General features: G+C 36.5%; 1 protein-coding gene and 1 pseudogene across 1 annotated transcript in view; both read left to right on the top strand.

Annotated features, from left to right (window-relative positions):
- The window catches only part of GRID2 (glutamate ionotropic receptor delta type subunit 2), a 1464148-nt gene that overhangs the window by 901902 nt on the left and 541802 nt on the right, over window positions 1-20444 (top strand). The window contains exons 7-8 of the mRNA XM_040478406.1: window positions 163-324; window positions 17146-17265. Coding sequence (XP_040334340.1) covers window positions 163-324; window positions 17146-17265 — 282 coding nt within the window. The remainder of the gene's footprint in view (window positions 1-162; window positions 325-17145; window positions 17266-20444) is intronic.
- LOC121032376 (DNA replication licensing factor MCM4-like) lies at window positions 5790-8095 on the top strand (annotated as a pseudogene).

The following is a 20444-nucleotide window of genomic DNA, read 5'->3' as shown; positions in this document are numbered from 1 at the left end:
AAATTGCCCAGGAAATGAAAAAAAGACACCTTTTGCTTAATAAATAACCCAGTAAACCAGCCATCTATGACATGAACGGAGGCAGCAGAGCTGATGATTTTCTCCTAATTCTTGATGGTTGGCATCAGTGATTCTAATGATTACTGTCTAATGTCTTTTCAGATTTCAAACCTTTACATATATGACACGGTGCTTCTGCTTGCTAATGCTTTTCATAAGAAACTGGAGGACCGAAAATGGCACAGCATGGCAAGTTTGTCATGCATCAGAAAGAACTCTAAGCCCTGGCAGGGAGGGCGTTCCATGCTGGAGACTATCAAGAAGGTAACTTGTGACTAACGTTTCACTCTCTTTAATTTTCATGTAAAGGGATACAATAAATCATTTTTGAGGGCATATCTTTCAAAAGGATGTTTTTTGTCACCAACATTGTCAGTCCAAAGCACAAAACAGTGTAATAGATGAGTAAATATTAAAAACAACAACAACAACAAGGTCAGAAAGTCACATGCATGTATAAAACAAGGAGCCGTTACCTATTTGTAAGGATATATTACACGAGTATAGTTAGTGGTTGAAATTATTTGAATTGTATTTGTTATACCATTAGTATGAGAAATACTCAAATTATTTTGGTGCCTGTGACAAATACAAATACTTGGTTTTGTTTGTTTGTTTGTTTGTTTGTTTGTTTGTTTGTTTTCTTTAAAATACACCATCAGGGGCATCTGGGTGGCTCAGTCGGTTAAACGTCTGACTTTGGCTCAGGTCATGATCTCTGGTTTGTGAGTTCAGACCTCGCGTCGGACTCTGCTGGCAGCTCAGAACCTGGAGCCTGCTTCAGATTCTGTGTCTCCCTCTGTCTCTGCCCCTGTCCTGCTCACACTCTGTCTCTCTAAATAAATAAATAAATACATAAATAAACAAACAAACAAACATTAAAAAAAAATTTAAATACGCCATGAACTGAAAAAAATAAACACAAGCCGTCACTGTTTTCCAATTACATGATATATGGTAAGACATTAGAAGCAATGATCTTTAATTTATCTTATTATCTTAATTATCAAGATATAATTCATAAGCAGTACTATTTTGCAGCATTTAGGAACTATTTTAGCTATCTGGTGTGTTCTCCTTCCTCACTGTCAGTGTGGTGTTTAGCCTGGCTGTGACCCGCTCTGGCTCAGTACCTGCTCCGTTCCCAGGAGGCACTTTATGCTGTTAGGCTTCTCTCAATGGTTTGAGCAATTCTGCAGTTTATTAGCCTCTTTGTCATGTCATCCTTGCTGGCATTTTCTGTCTGTCTCACACAGCTTCTTGGATTTAAAATGAAATGATTAATAAAACAAACAAATGTCTCCTGTACCCTTTACACAAAGAAGACAGACATTTAGAAGTTTATGTTCTTTATTTTACCCATCCTTTTCCTCTCTGCACGTGTTTGCCTTCCTCTCATGAAACAAAAAAAGAAATAGCTAGTTGAAAGAAATGTGAATGCATTTAGAAAAGCCAGAGAAAAACCTAAACATCTATCATTAGAAGTGAACTAGAGGTACAAAAAAACAGAAGTGGAAGAAAGAAATGTTGCAAATGGAGAATAGCCTGGATCTTTCTCTTGGTATGTTTCCTTTTTGTAAAAAGAATCGCTTTAATGAGAATTTAGGCACTTATCAGCAGAAGTGCTTGAAAATCAAATGCATTGAATATATTGGCAGAGTAAGATATTTCAACTAAAATATGAATAAGTCAAATCTAAACTCAAGGTGTTGCCAAGATCTCCCTATCTGTCCATGTAGAGATTTGGCAGGTATGAATCCAAGGGAAGTTGTTGAACATGATTCTGATCCTGCCAATTTATTAGTTTAGGCTTTGGCTAGGATGCAGGAACTTGGATATATTCATTCTTCTGAAGCCTTCTCACAAAGACAGAATAATAGTTTGGGAGGTTGCTTAGGAGATACTTACTTAGTGAAAGTATTAGCGGAAAGGAAATAAAGATACCATAATATGTAGGTAGTTCTTATGGAATAGTTCAATATATAAAATGTTGCTGCTGGAAAATGTATAATCAAAACAATAATATGATAATTATGACATTTATTTGGGGGGAATATTTATATATTTGTCCTGGTGAGCTTTCAGCCTAATGATGCTTTTTAAAGAAATATATCCATTCAGTGTATTTAAAGACTAAGTTTGAATGATATATGTCATTGCAGATATTCAGTTACATTATTTTTTAAGTAAACTCTATGCCCAACGTGGGACTTAAATTCACGACCCCAAAAGCAAGAGTCACATGCTCAGTTTCATTATTTGTTGTTCCACATTTCAAATTGACTTAAAAAAAAAATGGAGTTTTTTTTTTTTTTTTCCAGTCATAACTTTGCCTCATATGAGTGTTCTGGTCATCCCATTCAGATGCCAAGGCTGATAATACTCCACATACCAAAAAATTTTGAGAGAAAGATTACTACTCATACAGGAACTCCCAGGAGAGCAGAGTGGGCTCAGGAATGTCCAGGCTGGCTTGACCAAGCAGCAGGAGTGGGCTGGGCCCAGGTAGTGACTAGGAAGTAGGACTGGGGAAAGTTCCCATTTACTTGGGCTAGAGATTTTCAAGGCTTAAATTTCCAACTGGTATCAGACAAAAAGTTGCGGGATGAGCTTTGTTGATCAGCCTGTCCAAATGTGGAGCCGCAGGGGAAAGGGAGACCAAAGCTTAGAAAGAAATCAGCAGCCAAACATCACAAATGAGGTCAGGCTCCTTATTACAGTGGGAATATTCTAGTAATAAAATTTTTAATTACATTCAAATAACCCCTGCGTGTCTCTATGAAAGGCATGCCGTATATACTTTACAAAGCCTCTGTGCTACTGCATGGAGACAACGAAGTGAAAGAATGAGGGTCTGTCCCTTAATTAATTTCTATTCTTTTTAACGGGGTGAGACAAAAGAGATAAAAAGGCAATGCAGCTGACATAAGTACTGTAAATGTCCAGAACATTTATACAGGGGAAGATAGCGGTTTCCAGAAATTGAAGCTTTACAATTTATTTTATGAATTGATAGAATAGGTACTTCCACATTTCTCTTCTTTAAAAAAAAAGAGGCTAATTCTCAAATATTTATTTCTCCACGGTATTATCAGTGACCTTGAGGCCATGCTATTTATATGAATTTTTAGATTATTTTTGAGAAAATGATATTTTTGTAAAATATTGGGTCTACCTATCCATGGACATGGTATCTATCCATATAGCCATCTTTTATAGCCCTCAGTAAAGACTTACAGTGTCCTTCATACATATTTTCATTATATTTCTCCTAAAATTTTATGAAGTTTTGATTGTGTATATCTGCACGTGTGACACTATCATGAATATAATCTATTTCCATTATGTTTTCAAACTACATATTGTAGGTATGTAAGGTAGTGGTTGATGTCTGATATATTTGGTGATTAAGCTGATCAACTCTTGAAACTTGAGTCCTGATTCTCACCTCTTTCTTTGTAGTTTATTCTCTTGTCTTTTCAAGTGGACATTGATACCATCCTCAAGTAAAATTAATGTTGTCACCTAATTCTAATATTTTATGTATTTTTTGAACTTTTAAAAAACTTTTCTTGGGGGCTGTCAGGTACACCATAGAGCTCTGTGTACTTTAGAGGTGGCCACTTTTCCCTGCTTGAGGTGACGATATCAGGTCATATCTTTCTCTGAGACGTAGAGGTGAGGATTCAACCTCTACAGAAGAGATGCAACTGACACCAACCTGGCCTAGAGCTGACCTGCAGAACCCTGACATGCAGGACACAGTATTTTCCAGCTCTCATCTGATGCATTCTTCAATTCTTCATCTTAGTTTTAATGCTAATTCACCACTCACATGTGGCACTTCCAGCTCTTGGGAAGAGGGAACCTTAAGCTGTGATGTTAGTGGCACATCGGAGGCAGAGACCTGATGTGGGGATCTACATGAAAATGTTTGTAGGTGATATTGCAGGATGAGCCAGCAACAGAGATACAGTGGCTGGTGAGCAGTCTCTAGGCCAAAACTTGTGATTTGAGCAACATACATAAATATGGCAATGTGCAAAGAAAATTTGAGGGGATTTCTTCAACATTTTATTGACTGTCTGGATAAAGAAGAAAATGTTGCCATAGACATTGCTGGGCCTTTGTGCATGCAGTGATAGGGATATTGATATAACTGGGGAGTCATGTTATTTTTATATATCTGATATATTGTCAAGTTAGCTCACATACAGTGTGTTCTTAGCTTTAGAAATAGATTTCTGTGATTCATCACATATATACAACACCCAGTGCTCATCCCAACAAGTGCCCTCCTCAATGTCCATCACCCCCTTTCCCTGCCCCCACCCCCACCAACCCCCAGTTTGTTCTCTTAATAACAAGAGCCTCTTATGGTTTGCCTCCCTCTTTGTTTCTATTTTTTTCTTTACCCTCCCCCATGGTCTTCTGTTAAGTTCCTCAAATTCCACACATGAGTGAAAACATGGTATCTGTCTTTCTCTGACTGACTTATTTCATTTAGCATAATACCCTCAAGTTCCATCCACATTGTTGCAAATGGCAGGATTTCATTCTTTTCTATTGCTGAATAGTATTCCTTTGTGTGTGTATATATGTGTATATATATTTTATATATATATATTAACATATATATGCATTATACACACACACACATATATGAAGCACATCTTCTTGATCTATTCATCAGTTGATGGACATTTGGACTCTTTCCATAATTTGGCTATTGTTGATAGCACTGCTGTAAACTTGGGATACATGCACCCCTATGAATCAACATTCCTGTATCTTTTTGATACATTCCTTTCAGTGCTGTTGCTGGGTTGTAGGGTAATTATATTTTTAATTTTTTGAGGAACCTCCACACTATTTTCCAAAGTGGCTGCACCAGTCTGCATTTCTACCAAAAATGCAAGAGGGTTCCCCTTTCTCCACATCCTCACCAACATCTCTTGTTTACTGAATTGTTAATTTTAGCCACTTTGACCCATGTGAGGTGGTATCACAATGTGGATTCTTCTCAGAGCCAGAACAAGCAATCCTAAAATTTGTATGGAACCACAGAATACCCTTAATACCCAAAGTAATGTTGAAAAAGAAAACCAAAGCTGGAGACACCACAATCCCAGACTTTAGCCTCTACTACAAAGCTGTAATCATCAAGACAGCATGGTATTCGCACAAAAACAGACACATAGACCAATAGAATATAATTGAGACCCCAGATTTGGACCCACAAATGTATGGTCAACTAATCTTTGACAAAGCAGGAAAGAGTATCCAGTGGAAAAAAGACAGTCTCTGTAGCAAATGGGGCTGGGAGAACTGGATGGCAACATGCAGAGGAATGAAACTGGACCACTTTCTTAACACCATACACAAAAATAAATTCAAACGGATGAAAGACCTAAATGTGAGACAGGAAACCATCAACTTCTAACTTGACACATCTCCACGGACAAGGGAAATAAAAGTAAAAATGAACTATTGGGACTTCATCAAGATAAAAGCTTCTGCACAGCAAAGGAAACAACCAACAAAACTAAAAGGCAACCGATGGAATGGGAGAAGATACTTGCAAATCACATGTCAGATAGAGGGCTAGTATACAAAATCTATAAAGAACTTACCAAACTCAACACCTGAAGAACAAATAATCCAGTGAAAAAATGGGCAGAAGACATGAATAAACATTTTTTCCAAAGAAGACATCCAAATGGCTAAAAGACACATGAAAAGATGCTCAAAATAATCATGTGAGGAGTCATCTTAAAGTGTAAACTGTGAACAAATGAAATCATTTGCAAAAATCTATACAGACAGCCCATCTGCCACTCAACTTTAGCATGGCTATCAATGAGATCTTCTTTGACAGTTACCTGACTCAATCTTAGAACATCAGATTTAATGTGTGGAAGACTAATTACATGAGAAACCTGAACTTGAAGACATTAACCACTCTATCACCATGAGTGGCATGTTGATTAGGATGTCCCAGCTGCTTCCAGATGCAGAAGTCCTTCTTGCAATGCCAGGTGTGCACCCCCCCCCCCACTGCCTTGGTGGAGATGGACCATGGCTTAATCACTGAGCCCCATGTGGGTGAGTGCTCACCCATAGCCACACTCTCCTGAGTGTTCTCAGGAAAGCAGATGATCAAACTTCAAGAGTCTCCTGAAAATATGCCTGCAAGGCAAATGCCTCACACTGCCATCCTTTTTGCTCACAATGAACTTGTTGGCAAGGTTCAACCTGGGGACAAAGAAAACATTACAGACGTCTATCTGTAATGTTACTTACTGAGTCAATTCAAGAGTGAGTAATGTGAAGTCTGTCTACAAAATCCACATTGATGACATTTATTATCAGAAAATTGATGCAGAACATTTGCATAAAGAAGTAGATGAAGATATAGAACAGAAACTTTTTCAGAGAATCATGTGGAATTGCACAAAGAACTTTACAAAAAAAGAAGGCATTTATGAGATCCTTGATTCAGCCTCAGCTCCAAGCTTGTAAGAACATGAGGATTTAACAAGGGGGGAATCTTGCTTCAGCTTTTCCTTGGAAAAAGGAAAGATTTTAGTCACATGGGAAGGGTCAGACTTTGTGCTGAGAACAACATCCTGATGTGTGGTGACCCAAAGACTAGTAAGTTCCAGCTTCTGCATGTGTACAACCCCGTCTCCTGGGACCAACTAACATATATATATATGGAATTCCATATATATATATATATATATATATATATATATATATATATTCCATATATATATATGGAATGACTTTGAGATAAGGCAAGTGGGCCTGAAACTGGTACCTTTGTCCTGAGTGACAGTAGCATCTGCTGTATTGATAAGTTTGTGAAGATAAATGAAAATACAAGATCAGCATCGCACAAAGTCATGGGATGACTGACTCTATTGCAAAAGCTGGGATTATTGGTCAGCTCAATGTATGCACCCTTATCCTGGCAGCAGCAAATTCTATGGAGTCTCAGTGGAATTCTAAAAAACACAACCATTGGTGATATATAGCTACCTCACGTATTTTTATCAAGGTTTGATTTCATATTCCTCATCCTGGACCCGCAGGATGAAGCCTATGACAAGGATCTGATTCACCACCGTGTGGCTCTGTACTACCAGAGCAAGGAGCAAGTGGAGAAGAGGTTCACAAACATGGCGGCACTGAAGAATTACATCACTTATGCTCACAGAACCATCGTGTCTTGGCTGAGCCAGAAAGCCAGTCAGGCTCTCATCCAGGCTTATGTAGACTTGAGGAGGATGCAGAAGATTGGTAGTAGCTGAGGAATGGTTTCTGTATACTTTTGATAGCTGGACTCATGAGTTCACTTAGCAGAAACCCTGGACTGGCACTGTGGACATATCTCTTCTTACTACAGAAATGAGTGCCACCTCTCCGAAATGGAAAGAAAAGTTAGCTGAAGCACTGAAAAAACTTATTTTATGTAAGAACATCAGCTCTAAAATACTCACAACTTTTTGAAGATATTCAAGGACACTCTGACATAGCAATTACCAAAGATATGTTTGACGAAGCACTTCGTGCTTTGTCTGATGATGACGTCTTGACAGTGACTGGAAAAGCTGTCTGCTTGCTCTGAATCTTTTGTGAATAGTGCTGTGTGTTCGGCTTGTCTGCACTTGGGCATTGCATTTGCATCCATATATGTTTGGTATATAGGCCGATCAGCTGCCGCTGCAGCCATCAGCAGAAATAGATTAAGATCATTATCTGGCTCCATAAAAATGTTTTAACTTGGGTTCCGTTTTCTTAGTAAAGTGTGTTTTCATAAAGTGTATGTTTTCATTACCCACACACACACATTTTGAGTAAAAACATGGTGCCAATTTGCAACATACACAGTAGAAATTATTTTCTTGCCATGACATTTTTAGCACCAGGGCTTTTAATCTGTATATATATACAGATAGCAGGATGTCAGTGTTTTTGAAGATGGCAGTCTGGGTGTTTTTTGTTCGTTGGTCGGTTGGTTGGTTGGTTGGTTGGTTGGTTTGGTGTTTTTGGTTTTGGTTTCGGTTTTCTGCTAAACTCTCCAATAGCAAGCATCCATATGCTAGGGGTTTATGTAATATGAGATAAGACTTTAAACCAGAGCCTTTTTCCCTGTTATAGCAGTCAAACATAATTCCTTCTAGAAGCTAGTTCTTATGGAATTAATGATTGGAAATGATCGAGTTCTAGGTTAATGTCTGCCACTTTATTGTAATATGCAAAACTTTTTTTTTCTAAGTAAGTTATAGAGATAATTTAAAAAATAATAAAATAAAACTTTTCTTGGCTAACTGCTTTAGCTTCCACTTCTAAACTTTCATAATTTTGATAGTAAATAGAATCTTAGTTTTATAAATATGCCACAAGTATTTTGCTATTAAATATATCAAAGGTAGTATTTGAAAAGATATCTTTAATTCTTTTTTTTAAGTTTTTTTATTAATTTTGAGAGAGACAGAGACAGCGTTGAGTGGGGGAGGGTCAGAGAGAAAGAGAGAGAAAAAGAGAGAGAAAGAGAGAGAGAGAGAATCCTAAGGAGGCTCTGTGCTGCCAACGCAGAGGCCAACACGGGGGGTCAAACTCAAAAACCATGAGATTATGACCTGATCCGAAACCAAGAGTCGGATGCTGTGAGCCACCCAGGAACCCTGAAAAGATATTTTTTTAATTAGATAAAGAGTGTACCTTTCCAATGCGTTTTGTTTTACTTTTTTTTTTTTTTAATTTTTAGAATTCATTAGTAACCCTTACAATTTTAGAGTAGCAAGGTCAAATAAAGTTAACCCTTCCCCAATTTTAAGATGGAGAAAACTGAACCTCAGAAAAATTAAATGACTTATTAAGTGTTGTTTACAAAGCTAATTAGTTTCAGTACCAAGTTGTTTGGCTTCCAGCCTTGTGTTCTGTATACCATACCATTGACCCTTTTTCTTGTTCATAATGGTAGCTTTTATTCACTACTGTCAGATTCATTTGGCTAAAGAAAACACACACCCCAAGAAATCAAAGGTGTAAGTACCATGTGCAAATATTATGTTAACAATATCTTAGTGTCTGTCAATGTGGCTTTTTCAAATGCCTTGAATTTGGAGTTGAATTGATGAGTGACTGCATTTTTAAAAGCTCTTGTGACAAAACGTTTGTTAGCACACATATGCATTCTTTATTATGAGAAGCTACATTTAATTGGAATATATATTTTGGTAAGGACTCTTCATGTTGTATAATTTAGACTTGTTGATGTTATATATCCTAGAGAAAACTTTCAAACATTTTAAACTAAATAATAAGTAAAACAAAAGCTGAGCAGCTCTGGAAGAGAGTGGGGAGGACCTCTTCAGGTGGACTCCCACCACAACTGGTTCTTAGAAACACAGTTTGAAAACCAGGGACATTTAGAAACCAGTTTAATCCATACAAATATACCACCTTCCTTAGGCTCTGGAATAATATTACACCCAGGCAATGTGGGCAGAGTATTTTTATTTACAGACTTGTTCTAAAATTAAACAGCGATGATTTTCTATGTTTTCTTATTTTTAATGTTGATTCAGCTTCCAAGAGTACAGTCTGTTCATTCATGTATTTATCACTCCTTTAACAGACATTTATCAAATGTCTGTAGTGTGGAATGTATTATTCAAACTCTTTTATGTGATTATCCAAAAAAGAATTTAGAGCCTAGTAGTGAATATGGCATTATTATGCAAACAGCTGTACTCTAAGGTGAGAGACAACAAAAGGCCCCAAGCATGGCAAAAATAGAACCCCGTGGAATCTTAGAGCGTACTGTGCAGACCCCCATTTCTCAGCTGAGGTGCTCCTTCCTGGGAAGGCTGACACCTAGCCTCTGTGCAGGAACTGCTCTGGGCAGCAGGGAGCTGTTCCACTCCCTTCCTGGAATTGCATGCATCCAGTGACTGGTCATTGCACAATGGTCTCAGTTCCATGCCTCCAAGTGGAATAACATTGAAGAGTTATTTTACTACAGATTGGCCATGGCATCACCTCAGCTGTTGCTGTATTTCCATCACTGTGTCACCTCTCCCTTTGTGGCCCTTATTCTCATACTCCTTTGCAAGTGCTTTTCCTAGGAGCACTTCTGGTAACCTCCTGCAGTCAAGCAAATCATTTCAGAGCTATTTCCCTGGGAACCCGACCCAAAACACAGAAAACAGATGAGAAAATTTTCATGAAACTGGTAGCATATTAACGGGAACTTGGAAATTAACAGGTGTAAGATACATAAAGCTATGGAGAAGAGGACATGTCAGGTGGTAGGAGCACTCTAGCTGACATATCTATTTGAATAAATCATGTGAACAGTGACAACAATTGACTAACTTACCAGAGTGGATAAAATGCATAGAGAGACTAGTCTAGGCTGGAAAGATATAGAGGAAAGGAATTTATTTTGTAGGTGAGTAAAAGACCCTAAAGAATTTTTGAACATGGATATGACAAAGATGAGACCTGAGTTTTAGAAAGAAAAGCCTTATATATTAAAAAAATTTTTCAAAAATTCAAATTTGTTTAATTAAAAAAACTAAGAAAAATATTACACTCAAAATATGTGATTACATATAAAAGCACTGACATTTTGTGTGTTCTACATGAGTAAGACAACCAAGATTTGATAGATCCTTAAATCAAATACTTCTGCATTGGCATAATTGATCAGTTTCTGCTAAATGCTTTATGGTGATTTTTAAAAATTTTGTTTTTAACATTTATTCATTTTTGAGAGACACAGACAGACAGAGCATGAGTGGAGAAGGGGCAGAGAGAGAGGGAGACACAGAATCCAAAGCAGGTTCCAGGCTCTGAGCTGTCAGCACAGAGTCTGACGCAGGGCTCGAATCCACAAGCTGTGGGATCATGAGCTGGCCTGAAGTCGGACGCTTAACCAGCTAAGCCACCCAGGCGCCCTAATGGTGATTTTTTTAAAATACGAAATGTGAGAAAATAGAACATATCAACACTTGTGTCACTATCTAAAATCATTTAGTACCAATATATTTTCTTGTATTGTTGGTACCAAATCTATCTAAAAGAGATCTTTTTTTTTTTTTTAAGTTTATTGATTTTGAGAAAGACAGTGCACATGTGTGAGCAAGGGAGGGGCAGAGTGAGAGGGAGGGAGAATCCCAAGCAGGCTCCACACTAAAAGTATCCCTAAAAGAGATCTTGATGCATGTTGATATCTAAAGTATTCTTGAAGCACCTGAGTGACTCAGGCGGTAAAGCGGCCAACTCTTGATTTCGGCTTTGCTCACGACTCATTGTTGGTGAGATTGTGCCCTGCATCAGGCTCCACACTGACAGCATGGAGCTTACTTGGGATTCTCTCTCTCCTATCTCTCTGCCCCTCCTCTCTCTCTCTCTCTCTCCCTCTCTCTCTCTCTTCTCTCTGTCTGTCTCTCATTTGTCTTAAAATAAATAGACATTTTTAAAAAAGTATTCTTTGAAATGGAAAAAATATTGAATTTATTCTAATTCTTATATGGTAATGTATTCATTCAACAAATATTTACTGAGCACTACCATATGCTGTACTGTGAGATCACAAAATAAGGAAGGAAAATAGAAGTATTAAAAATAGTACGAGTGTGATCAATTCTACAAAAGGGGAAACACCAACTGTTCTGGAAATGTGTGACTGGAGGACCTACTTAGGTATAAGAATGACAGATAAGTGGAAACATGTAACCTGAGTAGTTATTAGCCAAGAAAAGAAAAGGAGAGTATTCCAGGAAGGGGGAGGAAGAATGTTTCATGCAAGGGCAACAGAGTTGTCTCAGGATTGGAGGAAAGAGTGCTTTGCACATTTAAGCACCTGGAATAAGACTGGGGTAAGAATAAATGTAGAGTAGGGACACGGTTCCTTATTAGCTAAAATAAGGTAGACAGGGAAAGATCATGAAGGGAAAACCACGTTAAATTTCCTAAACTTTATTCAAGGGGTAAGGTTAAGCTACTGAGGTATATTAAATGGGAGCAGGAGTGACAAAATCATATCACTCAGTGGCTGCCAAGTGGAGAATCCACGATGCAGCTGCCACTGGACCAATACAGACTGGATGAGAAAACTCCAGTTAAGAGGCTGGTGCTCCAACTCAAAGGAAACTAAGGGCGATGGTCATGGGGATGGATAGAAATAGATGTCTTTGAGAGAGATTTAGGTGATTGAAATAAGATTTGGTGATTTAACATAAATGTGAGGGGACAAAAGAAGATTCTAGGCCTCTGGCTTGGAGAAAAATAACTCTAATAAGTTGGAGATTTTGTTGTTATTGTTGTTATTTAATTTGTAAACTTAGAGGAATGGAAACATATTACTTTGTTTTTTGTGTGCCATATAGAATTTACAAACCTGGAGAAGAGAGAGATAATTTAGGAAATCATAATCTGACTTACCAGCAACAGTATTGACTTGGAATATAATATGGCCTTTTTATAAAACGTGTGCAAATAAACTTATTTTTGGCCACCAGAACTTTTAAAATGCAGCGTGTGCCCTTAAAATAGGGCTTCTTGTGGACTTGTCAATATATTCTCTGGCTTTAGGGCATTTGAAGTGTCTAAAATATAGTGGGTTTTTTGAGTAGTCCGCTATGATATACATACATTATATTGGACACACAGTTTATATAGTCTAGAGGAAAAGGTATGAAGCACAGGGTAGAGGATTCAGTTCAGGCTCCTCAAATAACTGGTCTGGACTTCAGTTTCTTTTCCTGTAAGATAAGGTAGCATGATCAGATTACTAGTAATATCCTGTTTACTCTCAGTTTGCTCCAAGTATCTACTATGAATGAATATTTGAATGTATACATATGTAAATACACATATGTACACATATACACATATATATACTCGTAGAAATGTCATATGGCAACTTCAAATTTTCCTAAACATTTCACACCAGTGAAGTTTTTATTTTTCGTTTTAATTTTTTTGTGGTTTTCTTCATCTTATATTGTAGTATTTATCTACCATTATGTTTCTTTTCTGGGTAAAAAAATGTAGTATTTTCCTTCTGTCAGGGATTTTTCTCTCTGAAATTAACTTATGAGACATGAGGGCACCAGGGCACAGCACTGTGTCTGGCATCTTTCAGTGTGTCCTCTGCCTTTTTGGACTCCTGTTTATTTACAGGGTGTTCTTGTTTACCAAACATGTCTGCACATTCTAAGGAATCTAGAAATATGTATAAGGAAATTAGATGAGTATCATAAATATTTGATGTTCCAGATGATCCTCCAAAAGTATCTCTAAGTTACCGTGCAGTTCAAGCATAGGGAAAATTCTTTCAGCTTCGTAATAGAGACACATAAATTCTTAGCAAATATTTTTTTTCTTCTTCTTTTGTTCCCCAGCATACCCTATCTATAGGAGAACAACAAACTATTGCCTTTTGAGCAACCGGTGATCCAGTGGTAAATTATTCCCAACTTTTGATTCTCCTTATTTTATTTTTCTTCCTTTCTCCTTTCTATATTTGATACCCACTGGTATTTCTATAAAGATTGGGTAGGATGAAATCCAGACCAGTTTCACTTGATATTTTAAAAAAGGTTTACACTGGCAGCAATTTTTACTGTCCAGTTAAAGGACATGTAGAAATTACTTGTATGTGTTGTTCATACTATCAGTGTCCCATGAGTTTCTTCTGTGTAGAATCTGCTGCATCACCAAAGAGATAAAAAATGCAACTGTGCATGTACAAAGATAATGACTGCTCATTACCACCTGGCTAGCACATATTTTTATCAAGGCTCAGTTTTCAAAGTTGATCTGAAAATAGATGAAAAAATAAAAATAAAAAGCTCAAAAGCATGGGAATAGACTTAAGCAATAAAAAATCAGAGAGGTTAAGTTTGGGCCGGATAACAAGGGGCTTCAATTAAAGGGTTTATTTGCTTGAAATACCAACCTCTCAAGCATCCCTTATGTCTTCATGAGGAAAGGTTTTACTGATTACACATGCTAACATCTCATTAAGAATGGAACATAAGGAAGATAAATTACAGAGTCAAAAGGTGAACAAGGTAAGTGGAGGCCACAGTTAACTAAATGCAGGTCCCTTGATGTGTGTGTGTGTGTGTGTGTGTGTGTGTGTGTGTGTGTGTGTGTTTTGTACCATGTATACAATGTAAGTAGACTAACTTGCTCAGGACCAGATACAAACTAGGGATAAAAACACTGGCCTAGAGTGACCACGTGAGTATTGATTGGGAGTAATAGTAATATAGTGCTAGACTGTTTAGTGCTCAAAAGTCTAAAAATGTCAGGAGTATAGCATTTTTGCAACATAGCAATCATACTGAGTTATAATATTTTTGTTCTTTTCCCTAGAAATAAGTACTAATACAGAAATTTAAACTCTTGTCTAATTAGGAGATATTATTGGGGTAGATGTGTGAAAGAAGACAAGAAAATCTCTAATAAGATTTTTGAACACCAACAGTTTGAACTTATGTGTAAAAATATGTTGTATTTGTCAGTCAGACTCCTACAGTATTTGCCATTTAGAGATATTACTGATAATAAGATCCACTGTACTTACCCCAGTCTTTAAATTCTCAAGTGATAATTTGGTTAGTTGAGATGTTATTCCTTAGTAAACATATAGCATCAACCTGGCTTGCAATAATGGACTAATTTACCCATAGCGAAGATACAGGCAGTCAAGAGACACAGAGGAGAGAGATTGTGGGGTGTTCTACATGGCTCTCCAAATCCTTTCTTCCCACATTGGACACGCACACTCTGTCTTTAAGGAAAGCTTTATTGGTTTACCCCACAGGTAAACACAGGAGATAAAAATATCTCCATTTTCACTCTAGAAAGTGTAAAGCTTTGGGACATTTTTCTGGCAGCCATAAGCAATTATTCTACAGATCCTGAGTTTATTTACTACACAGGACATCCTGCTAAGGACTTTTATAGATACAGACTCTTTTTCCTACTAAATATTACTAGTGTCTACCTGGAGGTCTAGTTGACAAAGGCAACCTCCTTTCTTTTTTTTTTCTCCCCCCTGGCCTGCACCACTCACCTCCTCAACACGTGTAACAGGAGAAGAAGTGGATGGGATTTTAGACCAGTTGCTTTAACACTTTTTCCCCCAATTACTAATCAGTGAAATGTAATTGAGTCAAAACTTGCAAAAACCATTCCCAAAAACATGTTAAGATTTAAGCATGTATTGAAATTTTGAAACCTTAGGGTTGCAAACTAGCTGAAAAAGATCAGGAAGATCTGGAAGAACTGGAAAGTCTTTAAAATTAAAGAATGAAATAATCATGTAGAAATCGTGATGGTGATGATGATAGCAATTAAATTCTCACCACTTTTCAAGCACTTCTCTATATTCTTTATGGGTATGGTTTTATAAAACACATAATAATCTTCTGGGGTAGGCACTATTATTTTACCATTTAACAGATGTAGAAACTGGGGCATAGATGAAATTAAATGACTTAGCAAGGTTCACCAACAAGTAGATTCTGCCACCATTTATCAAATTTAGGAAACCCGACTCCCAAATCCATGGTATTAACATAATCATATATGAGAAGAGCATAGACATATCAAATCCAACATATTTTTATTAATAAAACTAGATAATAAAAGAGAAGCTGGCTTATTAAAAAATACTAGTGGTGGGGTGCCTGGTTGGCTCAAACAGTTAAGCATCTGACTTCAGCTCACGTCATGATTTTGCAGTTCCTGGGTTCAAGCCTCATGTCGGGCTCTATCTATGCTGACAGCTCAGAGCCTGGAGCCTATTCGGATTCTGTGTCTTCTTTTCTCTCTGCCCCTCCCCTGCTTGTATCCTGTCTCTCTCCTTCTCTCAAAAATAAAATAAAAACATTTTTAAAAAATTAAAAAATAATAGTGGAGAATCAGTTTTGTTGATTATCGCTGTGGCAAAAATGAAGTAAATACTGAAATTAATGAGTAAACAAAGGTTTATTGAATATCTGTTTTGAATGTAGTGTCATATGATGGCCTACAAGACACAGATGAAATAGAAGTTGTAGCAAATAGCATAAAACCTGCTAAAAAAGACTGGAAGTTGAGTTAGAAGATATGGCAAATGAGATATACTTAAGTATCAGCATCAGAGAAGTGATAATTGAAGCAATTTTCAAACAGATAATTTTTCCAAATAAATGTGATTATCAGGCTAAAATTCTAAGTTAAAATGCTTTAGTATAGGAGTGATTTGGAATATGATTTTCATTTGTAAAGTTCTAAATAATGTGAAGGCATATAAACTAAACTGAGAAGAGTGGTAAACAAGAATGAGAGAAGTATGACCTACATTGCCATCTGTTGGGGAAATGAACATCTGTCACGTGGAATGAAAGATGAAGTTTGGAAATTCCCAATGAATCTCAACAGCCAGCATTACTATTTAAGAGCAAAAACAGATTTCAAGCCTAATTTAGCTTTTTAATTTTTTTTTAATTTGGAAAAGATATTTAAAGAAGAAAAAAAATGTCTCCAATCAGTTAGAAACCATGGCTTTTAAGATTCCCAGATACAATTTTAGATCAAATTAGAATAGAATTGTGCTAGAGAAAGAATATTGTCAAAACTTATCTCCAGAGTACATTTTATGCTCTCCAGAAGCATCTTGTTTTCTGACTAATGAATCTGTGCATTTCATAAGATACGGTGGCAAAAATCCAACCCCAGAATTTAGTCTCAGTTCTAACATGGTGTCATTTTGAGTAGTCATTTCACTCTTTAGATCTAAATTCCCTTGTTTATAATGTGGATGAGATTGGATTAAGTTATTCCTGAGGTTACCTTTCAGTTGCTCTCCTATTTATTATGTGCACCTATTTTTAAAAAGCCTGTTAATAATTGCGTGCTTGATATATTGATTTTATAGATAGAAATAGTGTTCCTACAGCTACTTTTTCTCCTTCTTTTCCACCCCTCTTCCTCATTATTAGTATTGTTGTTGTTGTTGTTATTTTACTTCTTCTGAAATCTTACATCAGTATCTTTTCTCTCCTTTAGGGTGGAGTCAGTGGGTTGACTGGAGAGCTAGAATTTGGAGATAATGGAGGAAATCCCAATGTCCACTTTGAAATTCTTGGAACAAACTATGGAGAAGAGCTTGGCCGAGGTGTTCGCAAAGTAAGACTAGACACATTGATAAATGTTTTTTTTTCCTAAAGCAGCTATAATTTTGTTTGATTTTACTCCATGCAATATGGTTACAGTAGGTATTAAAGTTCATATTGTAGTTTGACAGAGAAGGGGAAGGGGAGAATTACTCATTTAAATGACGTTAAATACTTATCAGAAGTATTAAGCAATACACTCCATTTATGGCCTAGAATGATTAAAGGAAAAAAAGTAATCTAACGGTTTCCTAGGGAACTAGCATCATCTTCTATTCATTATAATAATTTTTATAAAATAGTGGATTTAATATTCATAGAATGCATATCTTCTTGGTTTTTAACTTGTAACATGCACAAAATCAGAATGAGAGCTTTGATAAACTTCATATAGTAAGAGGAAAGTCTACTCTAAAAAGTGACCTTACAGGAATTCAAATTCTATCCTTGTCATGTAATAAGTAGAAAATGATTTGTAGGAAATTCGCTCTTGTTCTGTACCACAGACCACATGTAAGAAGGTGAGTGATAATAAGGGATGTTTTATGAACTACTGGTACAATAGCTTTCTCAAGGACAAATATAAAAGGCCCTGTAGAAATTACTTGTCTATAGTTGGGATTTGCCATTTTTTCTATATTTTTGGTAGGAAAAAATCTAAGATGATTGAGTGCACTTCCAGGGCTCACAACTGTAAATTTCTAACTGTATAAAGGTGGCTGAATTGAGAATAAGAGGTTCTTCCGTAGGTGTTTCTCTCCAGTGCTGACATGCAGGCTGCACAGAAATATAGACAAAACAAAGTTAGGAGTTATATTCTAATCCGCAGTAAAAATTTGCCAGTAAACTTATGCTAGAGAGGAGTAGAAACTACGCTAATGTGTTTTTAATTATTGTTTCATAGTGAAATGTAGGACGCATAAAAACTGCGTAAAACACAATGAGAGTTTATTGAATTATTTTAAAGGAAACACCACTACTATGGTCAAGAACTACAACATATCAAGCATCCTAAACACCCCCACAGACTTCTCCCTGATACATCCCTGACCCCTCTTCTCACCAGTATAACCATCAGTCTGAATTTTATGATACTCATTTCTTTACATTTTAAATATAGTTTTATCACTATGTGCATGCTTAAATAACATAATTGAATTTTGCCAATATTTCAGTTTATTAATGGACTCAATATTGCATATATTCTCTTTTCTTGCTTCTTATGTTCAACATTCTGTTTGTGTTATTCATTTTTGTCATTACATGTAGTTGTAGTTTATTTCTATATTGCTGTATTGTTTTCTACCACGTGAATGTGTCACAATCAACTGTGGGTGTCTATCCATTTTTAGATTATTACAAGCAAAGCTGTTATAAATATTCTTAGACATATATCTTGGATATATACTCTAGAACTTGTGCGTATATTTCTGTGGGTTTGGAGTAGAATTTCTTAATACAAGGAAGGAAGCATATTGGGGCACATGGGTGGCTCAGTCTGTTGAGCATCCAACTCTTGATCTTAGCTCAGGTCTTGATCTTAGGGTTGTGAGTTCAAGCTCTGTATTGGGCTCCAAGCTTGGCTTAGAGCCTACATAAATATGTATATATCTATATATCTATACACACATCTATATATATATATATATATATATACACATCTATATATATATATACACATATATACACACACACATATATATATTACACATCTATCTATATATATATATGTATACACATATATATGAAAGCATATCTTGAATTTTACTGTATAACCTCAAACCCATTTTCATAGAGATTTGCTAATTTTCATAACATCAGCAATGCAATGATTTCTCGTGGCCCTGTCCTCTCACCAAATTTTGGTTTCATTAGACTTCAATTTTTATTAAGTTGTTTGGTATATAATGATGTATCTTCATGGTTTCAATTTTTGTTTCAGTGATTATATAAAGGTTCTGTATATTTTCTTATACTTTTTGGCACTTCAGCTTTCTTTTGGAATTAATTGCCTGTTCAAGTCCTTTGTACCTGTTCCTTTGGGTTGTCTTTTGTTTTTATAATTGATTCTAGGAGCTATAAATATATATATTTAAGTGGTTACTTAAATTCCATTTATTTTCACAGTCTCTTAACTCTAGAGAACAAACTGAGGGTTCCTGGATTGGAGGTAGGAAGGGGGAAGGGTTAAATAAGTCATGGAAATTAAGGAGGGCATTTGTTGTGATGAGCACTGGGTGTCGTATGTAAGTGGTGAATCACTAAATTCTCCACCTGAAACTAATATTACCCTGTAAACTAACTGGAGTTTAAATAAAAACTTGAAAAAAGAGTATTTCCCTGAAGACCCTGGGGCAAGTAGCCCCTGCGATGGTAAAGTTGACTCTTTTCCCATCACCTAGCAAGAAAAGAAAAAGAAAATCCTCTTGCCTATCAACACCGGTGCCATTATCCTCTATCAATATCCACCTTCCCTACTAGGGACTTTTACTTTTGCACTGGCAGCTGGAAGTCAGCTCTTAGTTGCCAAAGCCTTCTCTCCTAACTACCAACACTTACAAAGGTACACCTTAAATAAATTTGGAATTCATTTCTTTCATGACCCCTTGCATTCAACAGTAGTGTAATTAATTTATCATTGATTTGGAGTATGTTAATTCTTTTTTTATCTGTTTGTTTCAAGTTTTTATTTAAATTCTAGTTAGTTAACATATAGTGTAATTTTTGTTTCAGGAGAATTTAATGAGTCATCACTTACACCCAGTGCTCATTAGAACAAGTTCCCTCCTTGGTACCCATCACCCATCTAGCCCATCCCCCCCCACCTCCCCCCCCCCCCAACAACCATCAGTTTGTTCTCTGTATTTAAGAATCTCTTATAGTTTGCCTCCCTCTCTCTTTTTTTTTCCTCCCCATATGTTCATCTGTTTTGTTTCTTACGTTCCTCATGTGAGTGAAATCATATGGTATTTGTCTTTCTCTGATTTATTTCACTTAGCATAATATACTCTAGCTCCATTCACGTCACTGCAAATGGCAGGATTACATTCTTTCTGATGGCTGAGTAATATTCCAGTATGTATATATATCACCTCTTCTTTATCCATTCATCAGTCAATGGACATTTGGGCTCTTTCAATAATTTGGCTACTGTAGATAATGCTGCTATAAACATTGAAGTGCATGTGCCCC

This window comes from Herpailurus yagouaroundi, unplaced genomic scaffold, assembly GCF_014898765.1.
Source record: "Herpailurus yagouaroundi ecotype Mexico unplaced genomic scaffold, PumYag 28, whole genome shotgun sequence".
Taxonomy (NCBI): domain Eukaryota; kingdom Metazoa; phylum Chordata; class Mammalia; order Carnivora; family Felidae; genus Herpailurus; species Herpailurus yagouaroundi.
This window is presented reverse-complemented; position numbering and strand designations above follow the sequence as displayed.